Here is a 13,894-nt window from a genome sequence, read left to right on the forward strand (position 1 = left end):
CTAAGCACCCTACTCTGCCGAGGAACTCAGCGGAGGGAACTGCTTCGCCAAAGTGATCCCTTTTGGCTGCTGTTGGGTTACAAATCACTTTAGCAGGGAGTGCAGGGGAATGGCATGTGGTGACCCTGATTGTGTGAGGAAAGGGCAGCAGAACTGTGCTTAGCCTGCCCTGATGGATGCTCACTCGCTAAGCAGCGGGGTAGGGATGCCAAATCCCCATGAGAGTGAGAGGGAAAGAGGGTCGGGACAGGAGTTTGAAGGCAGAGCTGATTAGACACACTGGAGAGTCTTTGTTTTGTTAAGTTTCAGAGTAGCAGCCGTGTTAGTCTGTATCCGCAAAAAGAACAGGAGGACTTGTGGCACCTTAGAGACTAACCAATTTATCTGAGCATAAGCTTTCGTGAGCTACAGCCCACTTCATCAGTGAAGTGAGCTATAGCTCACGAAAGCTTATGCTCAAATAAATTGGTTAGCCTCTAAGGTGCCACAAGTCCTCCTGTTCTTTTTGTTTTGTGAAGCGATCGCTAGAGCTGAAATCACTGAGAACCAGGTCTAGCCGCTGAGCCTTAGGGCACGTCCACGCTTAACACGCTGCATTGGCACAGCTGCACTGAGGCCACCGTGGCACTTTAATGGAGAGAGCTTCTCCCGTGGGTGTAGTTAATCCACCTCCCCAGGAGGCGGTAGCTGTGTCGATGGGAGAAGCTCTCCTGCCCACCCAGCGGTGTCTACACACGGGGTCAGGCTGGGATAACTACATCGCACAGGGGGCGGGGGGGAGGCGGTTTTCTCACCCCCCGGAGCGACGTAGTTATACCGATGTAGGTCTGTAGGTCAGACCAGACCTCAGTTGTATACGCGGTGGGGGCCGCAGCATATGAGGTGTTTCTCGATGCCATCTCCCCACCTCCTGCCCCTCCGGCGGGAGTTGAACTCACATGGACGCTCTGAACGCTGAGCCTTCGCCGACCAAGGACAGCAGCTGTGAGTGGGGTGCAGGGGAGGGAAAGCGCAAAGGGAGGTTAAAGGAGAATTTGTTGGACTTTCACACTGCCAGGGGAGAAACTGAGGCAAAGGACACTGCCCAATATATTCTGGGGTAGGAGTTTGCTCATGGTTCAGGCTACAATTATGTCACGGAGGTCACGGACTTGAGCCTTTCCCCTCCAATTAGCTCTGCCCCCCAATAATCCCCACCCAAGAACTGATCAGGGGGCAGGGAGCTCCCTAGCCTGATGGGGAAGGAAGGCCACCGGTCACCTCACCCCCGACGCCTGCGATGGGCCCTACTTGGCGAGGCCCCGCTGCCTGGACCCGTCTCCTCCCGGAGGGGCTGGGCCGCGATGCTGATATTCTTGACGCCATGGAAGAGGGCGGTGTGGGGCGTGCTGGCATGGACGGGAAAGGCTGTCTCCACCACCAAGTATCCCCAGCTCCACCACGGCGGGTGGCGGGGGACCCTCTGCAGTTGCCTAACCACGGCGGGAAGAGGGGAGACCCCCCTCCGATCTCTCAGCCACTGCAGGGAGTGAGGGGACCCCACAGCAGCCCAGCCTCCCGTGGGCAGTGGGGGACCCTAAACCTCCCAGTTGCTGCAGGTGGTGGGGAACCAGAGCTCCCTGATGCCACAGGTGATGGGACCCCCCACAACTGCTCAGCTGCCATGGGGAGCAGGGGACTATGAAGCTCCCATTCACTGCAGCGGCGGTGGGGGACCCCGGAGCTCCAGGAGCAGTGGGCCCTGAGATGAACCCGCCTCCCCATTTTGTCAGTATAGTTTTAGTGAAAGTCAGGACAGGTCACAGGCTTCTGTGAATTGTTGTTTATTGCCCGCGACCTGTCCGTGATTTTTACTAAAAATAGCTTTGCCTTATTCATGGTCAGAAGCTTTTGAATTTTGGTTGTGGGGTTTCCCATATTACTGCCAGGTTCCTTTCCCCTTTTTATTGAAAGTTCTCTTTGTTATACACAGATTCAGTGCTTGTGAGAGGGGATGTAATTGCCTCTTAGAGGCACCTGGGGTGGTCTGAAGTTTTCCCAGATTACTGGGTGGGGGTGTGATGTGTTCGGTCACAGAGATCCCCTTGGGACTGTCACCTGATGTGCTGAAATTACCTCTGAGTCAGTTTTCCCTGCCAGCTTGGGACTCCAGAAACCGGCCTTGTTGAGCCAGACACGCTAGCCCGCTGCAACACAGACCAGGGTCTGGGCCATGGCCCCAAAGCTGAAGACTTTAACTAATAACAGCTCAGCAGGTTACCTGTCTCCAGCACCCAGACATCCAGCTCCCAATGGGATCCAAACCTCAAATACATCTGTTTTACTCTGTATAAAGTTTACTCATGGTAAATTCGTAAATTGTTCGCCCTCTGTATCACTGATAAAGAGATATGTACAGCTGTTTGCTCCCCCAGGTCTTAATCACTTACTCAGGGTTTATTAATATTCAAACGTGATTTTATTAAGTATAAAGAGTAGGATTTAAGTGGTTTCAAGTAATAACAGCCAGAACAAAGTAAGTCACAAAGCAAAATAAAACAAAATACGCAAGTCTAAGCCTAGGACATTAAGAAACTGATTACAGGTATCAAGTATCAGAGCGTGAGCTGTGTTAGTCTGTATCCACAAAAACAATGAAGAGTCCGGTGAAAACCTTAAAGGCTAACAGATTTATTTGGGCATAAGCTTTCAAGGGTAAAAAGCCCACCCATTTGCATCTGAAGAAGTGGGTTTTTTACCCAAGAAAGCTTATGCCAAATAAATCTGTTTGTCTTTAAGGTGCCACTGAACTCCTCGTTGTTTTTGATTACAGGTAATATCTCACCCTCAAAGATGTTCCAATTAGCTTCTTTCACAGACTAGAATCCTTCCTAGTCTGGGCCCAGTCCTTTCCCCTGGTACAGTCTTTGTTCCATTCAGCAGACATCTCAGGTGGTAAGTTGTGGTTTTCTCATGACTGGCACCCCCTTTGTCCTGCTCCATCCCCTTTATAGCTTTGGCACAAGGCGGGAATCTTTTGTCTCTCTGGGTCCCCACCCCTCCTTCTAAATGGAAAAGTACCGGGTTTAAGATGGATTCCATTACCAGGTGACATGGTCACATGTCACTGTAAGACCCCTAGTCTCCATTCCCTGTGGGCTGGCCCACACGTACACAGGAAGGCTTTCAAGTAACTAAGGCCATTTACGACTGATTGTTTCTGGAGCACCCTTAATGGCCTCCACTTAATGTTTTTCATCAGTGATACAAGTTTATATCTTATTCTCCTAACTCCAGATATAGAAATAAAACATGCAACCAAATAGGATGAACACACTTAGTAGATTACAAGCTTTCTAAAGACACCCTACAAGGGGTATTTAGCGTAAAGCATATTCCAGTTATGTCATATTCATAAGCATATTTCCATAAAGCGTACAGAGTGCAACATCACAGGGGGCTCCAGCTGGTTCTGTTTTGTATTGGAACTGCTCAGTATTGAACCCGGCCCTGGTTGTTGCCGCCTCCACCTGGCAGAAGGGTTACTCCTGGCAAGAAAAGCAGGACAATGACAATAGGTTCCAAGGCCACGGAGAGTGGAATGTGCAAACTGGCGGGTTGTCTCTGGGAGGCGACACACAAAGCCCCTGGATCCTGACCCATAGGGATAATGGAGCCAAGGGAAATTCTTCACGGTGCTGACTGCTCATTGGGGATGATTCGTCTGCACTGACAAGGTTTCAATCCCAGGGACAATCTGATATATTCAGATCATTACACTGCAAGAGCCAATGCCTGCCTCGTCCACAGTGAGTGACCCCTGGAGCTCTCAGGAGAGCCAAGGGAAGGAAATGTGGAGGGGCCAGGACAGGGCATTCTGTTCTGGTGCCTAAGACATCTAGGATACTCCTCGATAGTGACTGACTCACTTACACTTCCAGTGACTTTCCCAGCTGGCTCATAACCAGTCTTGAGTCATTCGGGGGGCAAAGCACCTTTACAGCAGTAATGAGACCCAGCTAGAGATGAGTGTTTCACAGGCTGGTATTGGAAGAGCGCAGAGGACCTCTTACCGTCTTGGTGCTGGTGGTGGGGACAGCAGACATGGATAGATCGGATGTCTGAGATTTCGTGCTGGACGTTCGGAATCCCTTGATCCATCTCCTGTACTCCTCTCTCACCTGGAGAGTGAGGGACACAGTCACTGCACTATGTAACTAACTCTGAGGAGCTCAGACATGGCCACCGCGAGGCCGGTGAAGGCGCTGGGTGGGCGCTGACGGGCCGTGGGCATTACCTGCCGATTGAGGAGACAGTGCACCAGGAAGATGAAGGGTCCCTGCAGGCTGCTGACGATGGTGAATAAATACGCCATGACCGTGCCTGCTGGTCCTACTTGGAGGAGACCAAGGCTCCATGTGCAGCCCAGAATGAAGAGCTGGGCAATGGCTTTAAAGGTCAGTAACCTGGATAAAGGCAGATGGAGAGATCTCGTTACAATAACCCTATGGAGAGCAATTGCATCAGGAGGATCTGGACAGAGTCGGGTGGAACTACTGGCCCCAGCTTTCCTATGTGGAACAGGGTTACTGTCAAAGCAAACACTGTGGGAATTTGTTCCCATGGATCCTAGATATGCTGTTCCCATCCTGCAATCCCTCCCTCCCTCCCAGTGCCAAGGACCCTCCAAACCAAGGCATCTGACCCTCCAGGATTGTTTCGTTGCCTTCTCACCTGTGGTTTCTGAGGGTGGACACATCTGCATTGAGGGAGGAGAGTCTGTTTCTCAGGATCCGCAGGGTAAGGGCAAAGAACGTTATATTTATCTGTGGGAACAGTGGGAAATATTTCCTGTAAAACATCCCATCTGGGGCTGGTGACTCCAGCTGAGGCAGAGAACTATCCCAGGGGACCGAGCCTAACATTGCAGAAATGGGGACTGCTCATTTCTGGTGGGAATCATCCCCTCTCCTGTGGGAATCATCCCCTCTCCTGGCAGCTCTCGGTCCCTCCCCATGCATGGAGCTGACAGCACAGCCAGGGCTGAGATGGATCAATGGGATCACAGAGGCCAGATGCTGCTCAGAGTTCAATATGGAGCCTCTCCAGTGGAGTCAGTTGTTATTTTGGGTTTACACTGGTGTAACTGAGAGCAGGATCTGGCTCAGAGACTCCAGATCCTGCCTCGAGAATACTTCCTGCCACTTTCAGGCTGTAACAAATTCCCCTCCCTGCAACTTCCCCAGGGGTTATGGAGGAATATGTAGGGACATTTGTTTCCCCCCCTACAACAACCACTGCAGAGTGTAGCCCTCTCCCTTCCTCGTTCCTTGGGTCATTAACTAGACTAGATCACACTCTTGCTGTCTTCACTTGGCAAAACTCCTACTGACTTCCATGGGAGCTGTGCCCGAGTAAAGGCTGTAGGCCTGGGGATACAGCTCAGGGACTAATCCTGGGACTGACCACAGCAGACGAGCCAGGCGGGACCTAACTGGGTCTTTCCTTGTGTTTTATGGGCCACATTCTACTACCTGCTTCACTGAAATCAATGGGGTCACAGAGGTGAGAGGAGAATGGGGCTCTGTGGTTCTGTGAGGTACCCACCAGGATTATGGCACAGACTGGACCCAGGAAGCTCCAATGAAAGCCTCTGTCGTGGCTGAGCCAGCAGCTGCAGGTAGGGAGGAAGAAGAAGGTGACTTTAACGGGATTACTACCCTTTTTCAGCACCGGGGTAGAGAGGGGGTGTCACAGGGCAGCTGGCTCTCAAAAGCGAGATGGATCTCGGCCTGCCTGTGACATGGCCGACTCTCTTGCGGGCAGCAGGCTAACGGCCCTCCCCATCTACCTCAGGAAGTGGAGCTACCCTGAAAACACAAGATGAGGATCTAGACTGGGCTGTCGAGAACACGCCACACCCTGTTTTAATGGAGTCGCTCACTTTAGAGGGGATTCTCAGGGATTGCCCACAGTAAGAAGGTGCGTTTGTTTCCTACCCACCAGCCCCACAAACCCAGCCTGGGACCTGGGAGTCAAGCTGGGATCTTTCTGGCTTGTTCTTCCGCATCATCAGTGGGGCGAGGAGTGTAGATGTCTGACAGGTGGGCAACTCAACTACAGTGCTCGGGGCAGCCTAGTGTCCCTGGGGATGGGAAGGGTCCCAGGGGGACAGTCAGCTGCCAGGCAGGGTGAGCAGGGAAATCTGGGTTCAAGTCAGACCTGGGGTGAGCCGGACAACCGCATGGAAGCCACATCCCAGCTCCCCTTCGGGATGGGCTCTGCACGTACTATTTGGAAGTTCCGTAGCCTCCAGGATTCACCGCTGCAGAAATAGCCACCACCAGGGCTGGGAATCCGTAGCCGAACGGGTACGTGAATCTCTTCTTGAACCGGCTGGCGCTGGTGTAATTCACGACCTGCAGGTTCCGGACGGTGAGGAAGAGGTGCAGCCCCTCCAGGAACATCCAGGTGAAGCAGGCCAGGAAGAGGTAGTGTAGGAAGCCAGCTATGACAGCACACGCCACCTGGGGAAGACAGAGAGCCCAGCGACACTGCAGTGGGGAAGGGAAATGCTGAGTATGGGGGAGACCTGCCGGGGCGGGGGGGGGGTGTCACATTGGGATTCTTGTTAGCACAGTTCTCCAGTTATAGTGCTCCGTGACCCAGAGACGGCAGGTTCCTCGGTCTATGGAGGGTCCTGCGGGTGCACATTGCTGGTGCAGGAAGGGAGCAGAGATTAGTGGTTAGAGCAGGGGATCAGGGCTCAGGGGATCCAGGTTCTGTTCCCAGCCCTGCCACAGAGTCCCTGGGTGGCCATGGGCAAGTCACGTAGGAGAGGAATCGAGGCAAAGGGACACTCTGATATACGGATAGAACTGGCTGAACTCCAGGGGTTGGGGACACTCAGACCACTGTGCCCAGTGTGAAGGGGCAAAACAGGGTGGAAACACCCCCCTGGGAATCCCCCCTGTGTCCTGCACAGCCCAGAATCCAGGGAGCATAAAGGGGTTGAAAGCCAACACCCCAGCCCTGCAGCGAGTGGAGGAGCAGAGCAGGGGAGAATCAGGCCGTACTTGACTGCCGGTGCGGGTCACCGCGGTGAGGAAGAGCAGGTCGGCGAGGAAGAGGCAGAGGCAGAGCTGCAGGTGGAGGGAGGTGCTGACGTTGCGGATGGAGCGGCACACGAGGAAGGTGAGGATGGCGAGGAAGAGGCACACCAGAGAGAGGGCCAGTCCCACGTAGGAGACAATGGTCAGCGGGTCACTCTCCTGTAACACAGCAAAGGGAGAATCACCAGTGACCCCAGCCCAGGCCCCTCGGCTCCGACTCAGCCTTTCCCCCAGCAAAGCCTCCAGTCGCTCCAGGGAGAGCTTTGCCCATGGCTGAGCGCGGAGCTCAGGGTCCAGCCCTGTGATCCGAGTCTCACGGTGAGATACCGTCACTGTGGTGGGAGCCATTAGGACGGCGAGGCTGGAGAGATGGTCACAGCGGCAGGTGGTGTGAGTGCTGTTCGTGTGCACGGCGGTGCAGCCGTCCGGAGACCAGCTGCCGCTCTCGGCCACTACTTTCCAGTAGACGCAGAGAGCCTCTTCCTCCTGTTTTATGGCCTGGAAACACAACAGAATCATCCGCATCCTCACGGGACCACAGAACATCGTTTCTGTTATCACATGTCTACAGCAAACCCGAGGCCAGCTACAGCTCCACGGCTCTCCCCACGCAGCCCCAGCGCCCACTGGGGCCGTCCCGGTGAGAGCCGAGAGAGAGCGCAGATCCTGCTGCTCCGAACGCACAGGGCCTGCTGTTGGAGCGAAAGGGAAATAAACCCTTGCTAGCCGTTAGCACGAAACAGAACGTGGCCATTGGCCGAGTACTTCTGACTGCACCCAGCAGGGGGCAGTGCTGTGCGCACACAAACACATATGCACCCTCACCACTGCATCACCGTATCAAAGTGTTTCATGCTGATTTCCTGAACTCCACTATCTGTAGAAAGTGGCTGTCCAGTTATTCCGGCTCAGGGGTGAGCTAAGCGGAGCTGTTACCCTAGAGCACTTTGCAAGGCCGTGTGTCGTGGTGCGACCCCTATTCTCCTCCTCTAGTCAAACAGCCCCATCGCGTCAGGAAAAAGGAGGCCTCTGCTTCTTAGGACCATCGGGAGCCAGAAAGGCAGCACAGACCAAATGCCAGACAGGAGATTGTGCCTTGTATATGCCCCTCTAGAGGCCCAGATATGGAGTAAAGCGAGGGGATCTTCCTCCACGCACCTGTCTGTGGCACAGGGTGAAGTTTGCGGATCTGGAGAGGTTAATGGGTCTCCCGTCTCCGACGGCCCCACTCACCACCCTGGAGTTGAGATGACACTTCTCCAGCTTCCCACAAGCCGGTAGATTTCCCTCACTGAGATGTCTCGCACTGATGTTGGAGTCCAGGGTGGAGTAGGCAATAAAAGCAGCAGCCCCCAAACCTGCTGGGAGAGGAGATGATCCCTCGTTAGGGAGCTGGAGACGTTATGGCGAAGAATGAGCTGGCCAAGTGCCCAGGGCTCACAGTGAGTCTGTGGCAGATCTGGGAATGGAACCCAGGATCCTGGCCACAACTCAAGATTTAGCCACTGGACCGTGCTACCTCCTCCCTCGGAGCCTCCAGGAGCACGTCCGGCTGGAAACATCTAGCTGCAGGATGCAGAGAAGAAGTGAGAGCAGGAAAGGGGCTGGCCAGGGATGAGCTTCCCCTGGTGCTGGAGCATTCGGGGCCCTGAATATGGCCGCTGAGGGTAGGGGTACACATTACCCTAGTTCCCCACATCTCCATTTGGGAGTCTAGCTAGACTAGGGCGTCCCTGCCCTTTCCATTCGCTGGGCCCACTTCATACCAGAGACCCTCTCATGAGCTGTCTCCCCTCTGTGCCCCCAACTCCTCACTGCTTGGGGCTCAAGCTGTGGGACAGCCAGGAAGGAAGGTGTCAGCTCCATGGCCCACAGCCTGAGAACCACTGGTCAGCCAGCAAGGAGAACTCCAGGGCTGGAGACAGAGGCCAGGGCCCGGCCTGGGGATCCATGGGGAGGGAGGGAGGGAAGAACGGGGAAATCCAGACTGGGGTTCATTGCCCGGGAACTGCTCTGTGCCGTGGTTTGGGCCCTGGGTGTCGCCATCCCCAGGATGGTACCTTGTGTGGCTGCCCCGGTGACTGTATCACAGTGCACTTCCATCGTGTCGTTGTGAGCGCTCAGCGTGAAGACCTCGCTGTCCCGGCTGCAGTTCCTAGTGACGAGCCGCGTCTGGATAGCTGCGGGGGGTGGGGGTGAGGAATGACAGAGCCCCTCGCTGTGAAACCCCTTCCCTGGGAATCTGTCCATTCTGGGCCAGATCCATCCCCCTCCCCCTCCACTTGGAGCTGGGGGGCTTCAGGGCTCTTCTGCACTCTGGGAGGGGGAAGTTTGGAGCCCCCCCCGCGAGTTCCATTGATCACCCCCCCATATCCCCTCCCCCCATTCTGGCTGTGTCTCCCGGGGGAGTAGTGGGGGTGGAGGTAGGTGCCTGGCTCAGCGTGGCGGCCCCTCGTGGTGGAATGCCAAATATTCCATTTAAACCCTTCTCGGGCATTGCTGTTCCTGGTGGGGCTGGGTTCTGTTTCCTGGTGCAGGGGCAGTGCTGTTCTGTGTCTGTACTGATCACAGGCTCACCTCCACAACGGCATACAGGCCCTAACTTCCAGTGGATTTGGGGCACAGTGTATAACCCCGTATCTCACAGCAGCCAGCAGGTGGCGCTGAGAGCCACACGTCCCCCCTCACCCAGAGACTCTGTCGTCACGGTCTGTGTTGTCCTCTCCGGGGACCGGAGCGCAGTGGCCAGTGCGGCCAGTTCCACGCTCTGCAGCAGGACCGTCACGGCCGACCCCACCTCCTGCTTGTCTCTGCCCTCCCAGAGGGAGGTGCTGTTCAGGAGGGAGTTGAAAGAGCGAGTCGCATCCTGGGGACAGGAAAGGAAAAGCCCTGGGAGGAAGCAGTCTGGGGGTTGAGGTGCCGTGTCCCATGTGTTCCCGGGGGCATTGGGCATCACAGCCTCTCCCAGTTTCGGGGGCTGCAGTACTCTCAGAGGGGGAGCCCTTTACAAAGGGGGTCCACTGAGGCTGACTCGGGGCCCCACTGGGACCTGAGGCCAACTGGGGCTAGAACCCTTTGTCATTCCTTCTTCGCTCCTGCTCCCCCATCCCTCCATTACAGATGCCAGGGAACAACGTTGTCACAAGCCGATGGCTTCCTAGGTTATCTCTATGCTTCGTCCAGCTGCTCAGAAATGTCTGGCAGGGCAGGGATAGAGCCCAGATCCTGCTGCCTGAAAAACTCAGGTCATGACAGATGAGCTGAAGGAGGATCCCCATTAAGCGTTAGCAGTATAGCACCTCTGATGAACAACAACAGGTCTGAACACTAGAGGGCGCATGTGGGTGGACAAACACAAACGTGCACTCACACCCCTGGTGGGCATGTGCACGCAGACACAGACAAACACCACTAGAGGGTGCACCCCCCACCCAGCAGTGGAGGGCACAGGTCTTTTCTGAACAGGATCTACATGTCTCCCTGCCCCCCCAGTGAGACTCCTAACCCGACACAGCAGCACGCAGGGCTCTGGGGCACACTCCGGGGCACTAGCCCGCAGAGCACATTCAAGGGACGGAGCCTCTCACCTCCAGTGATAACGTCGCACTCCCGTCTCCACACGTGGACATCAGAATCTCTAAGGTCGAATTAAAGAAAGAGCAAAAACTGCTGTTTCCGCTGCTCCGCTTTACCTGCAGAGAGACCCAGGGCAGGGGGTGAGTTCTGCAGGGGCTGAAAGGCGACTGACGGTGTTTGCATTATGCAGGGGCCTGATCCTGACACCCCTCATTGAGTGAATAAAGCTTTTATATCAGACGTGTCCAGGACATATACGATGGTGCTGTTGCCAGAGCAAGAGGTTCATGTGGAGAAAGGGAACAGTTTCTAGTAACAGCGGGAATAAACAAGACTTGGGACTAAGCCCCTTTTTGTTCACGTCGGTGCTGGATGCATTGACAGAAAGCAGCCAGAGAGTCGTCTCCTGGGACGTGGCATTTGCAGATGATGTAGTGCTCGTGGGGGAGAAGAAAGAGGAAGTGAAAGATGATGCAGAGAGACATGGAGATGCATATTGGAAAGAAACGGCATGAAAATCAGCAGAAGAAATCCGAGTATATGGTCTGTAGATTCAATGCTCTCTGCAGGAAGACAATGGGTGTGTAAGTCTGGGGACCAGCCACTAGGAAAGCTACAGAAGTTTTAAAAGGTCCGATATCAATTTGCAAACCCCTAGAAGACAATAAGGTGATAAGTAACAGTCAGCATGGATTTGTCAAGAACAAATCTTGTCAAATCAACCTGATAGCTTTCTTTGGCAGGGTAACAAGCCTTGTGGATAGGGGGGAAGTGGTAGACATGGTATATCTTGACTTTAGTAAGGCTTTTGACACTGTCTCACGTGACCTCATAAACAAACTAGGGAAAGACAACCTATATGGAGTCACTCTAAGGTAGGTGCATAACTAGTTGGAAAACTATTCCCAGAGAAAAGAACAGGAGTACTTGTGGCACTTTAGAGACGAACAAATTTATCTGAGCATAAGCTTTTGGGAGTTACAGCTCACTTCATCCGATGAAGTGAGCTGTAGCTCACGAAAGCTTATGCTCAAATAAATTTGTTGAAGTGAGCTGTAGCTCACGAAAGCTTATGCTCAAATAAATTTGTTAGTCTCTAAGGTGCCACAAGTCCTCCTGTTCTTTTTGCGGATACAGACTAACACGGCTGCTACTCTGAAACCTGTTCCCAAAGAGTAGTTATCAGTGGTTCACAGTCAAGCTGGAAGGGCATATTGAGTGGGATCAGTTCTGGGTCCGGTTCTGTTCAATATCTTCATCGGCGATTTAGATAATGGCATACAGAGTACACTTATAAAGTTTGTGGATGATACCACGCTGGGAGGGGTGCAAGTGCTTTGGAGGATAGGATTAAAATTCAAAATGATCTGAACAAACTGGAGAAATGGTCTGAAGTAAATAGGATGAAATTCTACAAGGACAAATGCAAAGTATTCCATTTAGGAAGGAACAATCAGTTGCATACTTACAAAACGGGAAATGACTGCCTCGGAAGGAGTACTGCGGAAAGGGATCTGGAGGTCATAATGGATCAGAAGCTAAATATGAGTCAACAGAGTAATGCTGTTGCAAAAAAAGCGAACCTGATTCTGGGATGTATTAGCAGGAGCGTTGTAAGCAAGACACGAGAAGTAATTCTTCCGCTCTACTAGTCGGATGAGGAGGATCGAGTCCCAGCGATGAAAGGAACAAACACAGCATTGCCCTGATCTTGGATGGGGTTTACAGGGGTCACCGTAATACCAAGAGCAAAGGGTTTTGTCTGGGAATTTCCATATTGGTGGTACAAAACACAGGGCAAAATCCCCAACAAATGAACGATGGGTTCAAATGTACCTGCAGAGAGAAATTCCTGCATGTCTCTTTGATTCTCTCGAACTCAGCACTGGAGTTCATGCTGGGGACTTGGAGTTCTGGGTAGAGAGGAGCAGAGGTTAGAGCTTTCATATCAGATTTTCATGTCAACTCACTCCTGCCTGGGAGAAAATCCCCTTCTCTTCCCAGCCCCGACGGCTGCTCTCTGTCCACATGCCAGTCCCGCACTGCCAATAGTTTAACATGCAGCTCCCTCCTTTCCTCCCCGTCTCACAATGTCTCTCTCTACGTTCCATTTACACTCCGCTTTGGCTGTGCCTCCTGCTCCTGTCTCTGAGACTTCCTGACGTGTTTCCATCGACTCTGCAGAGAGACCTGCTGGGTACAGACGCCTCTGCCCGCTGGGGAGAACCCACCTTCACCCATGCCTTCGCCCCGCTGCACTGCTGCCTCAGAGCCCCCCGAGGTAAGCGCCACCTGAGCCCCCTCCTGCACCCAAACTCCCTCCCAGGTCTGCATCCCGCCCCTGCCCCCCGCACTCCCGCCCCGTGCCCCAGCCCTGAGCCCCCTCCCGGAGCCAACACCCCCTCCCAGAGCCTGCACCCCACACCCACACCTGCACCCCAGCCCCCTTCCCCAGGCTCAGCCCAGAGCCTGCACCCCCTCCCACACCCCAACCCCCTGTCCCAGCCTGGTGAAAGTGAGTGAGGGTGGGAGAGAGCGAGCGAGGGAGGGAGAGGGATGGAGTGAGTGGGGCGGGGCCTCGGAGAAGGGGCGGGGAAGGGTGTTTGGATTTGTGTGATTAGACAGTTGGCAGCCCTAGGGAAGAGACACCCAGCCCCTGGCAGCCCTGCCAATCCCCTCCTCGGCCTGGCCTCTGCTCCGCGCCCAGAGCCAGACATGGGCACGCTGGTGGCCGTGGCTCTGAGACAACCTGAAAGACCCCGGTGGACGGACAGGCTGGGCTGCGGGGAGGTGAGGGCCTGGAGGCTGAGCCCTCCCCTGCTAGGGCTGAAACCCAGAGGGACCCCGTCCATGGGGGGCAGAGGGGCTGGTGCACTAATCCAGACCAGTTCCCAGCTCGCTGCCCCCTCAGGCAAGACCTCAGCCTGTGTAACCCCAGGCCCTGCCCAGCCCCCCCAGTTGCCCCCTCCATGCCCCAAGCAGCAGGACCCACCTTGGCACAGGGTCGTGTTCCTGTTGGAGGGGACGTAGCCGGCCCGGCACTCACAGCAGTAGCTCCCGTTGGTGTTGATACACATAGCCCTGGGGCCGCAGATATCTGGGGTCTTGCGGCACTCGTCGATGTCTGAGAGGGGAAAGCGGGGAAGGGGGCGGTGGTGTCACACACACACGGCTGGGGGCGCACTGGGGGCGAATGACCGTGGAGGCACCCCCCCACCGATTGCAGG

General features: G+C 54.6%; 1 protein-coding gene across 1 annotated transcript in view; it reads right to left on the reverse strand.

The window, feature by feature from the left end:
* Positions 1-934: 934 nt before the first annotated feature.
* The window catches only part of LOC141975334 (adhesion G protein-coupled receptor E3-like), a 44,716-nt gene continuing 31,756 nt past the window's right edge, over positions 935-13,894 (reverse strand). Inside the window, exons 7-20 of the mRNA XM_074935621.1 lie at positions 13,660-13,791; positions 12,504-12,571; positions 10,679-10,783; positions 9,780-9,957; positions 9,152-9,271; positions 8,250-8,452; positions 7,419-7,589; positions 7,056-7,250; positions 6,271-6,506; positions 5,587-5,653; positions 4,714-4,805; positions 4,277-4,445; positions 4,053-4,160; positions 935-982 (exon numbers count right to left, since the gene is read on the reverse strand). Of these exons, the coding sequence (XP_074791722.1) occupies positions 935-982; positions 4,053-4,160; positions 4,277-4,445; positions 4,714-4,805; positions 5,587-5,653; positions 6,271-6,506; positions 7,056-7,250; positions 7,419-7,589; positions 8,250-8,452; positions 9,152-9,271; positions 9,780-9,957; positions 10,679-10,783; positions 12,504-12,571; positions 13,660-13,791 (1,892 nt within the window). The remainder of the gene's footprint in view (positions 983-4,052; positions 4,161-4,276; positions 4,446-4,713; positions 4,806-5,586; positions 5,654-6,270; positions 6,507-7,055; positions 7,251-7,418; positions 7,590-8,249; positions 8,453-9,151; positions 9,272-9,779; positions 9,958-10,678; positions 10,784-12,503; positions 12,572-13,659; positions 13,792-13,894) is intronic.

Source organism: Natator depressus, chromosome 20 (assembly GCF_965152275.1).
Source record: "Natator depressus isolate rNatDep1 chromosome 20, rNatDep2.hap1, whole genome shotgun sequence".
NCBI classification, from domain to species: domain Eukaryota; kingdom Metazoa; phylum Chordata; order Testudines; family Cheloniidae; genus Natator; species Natator depressus.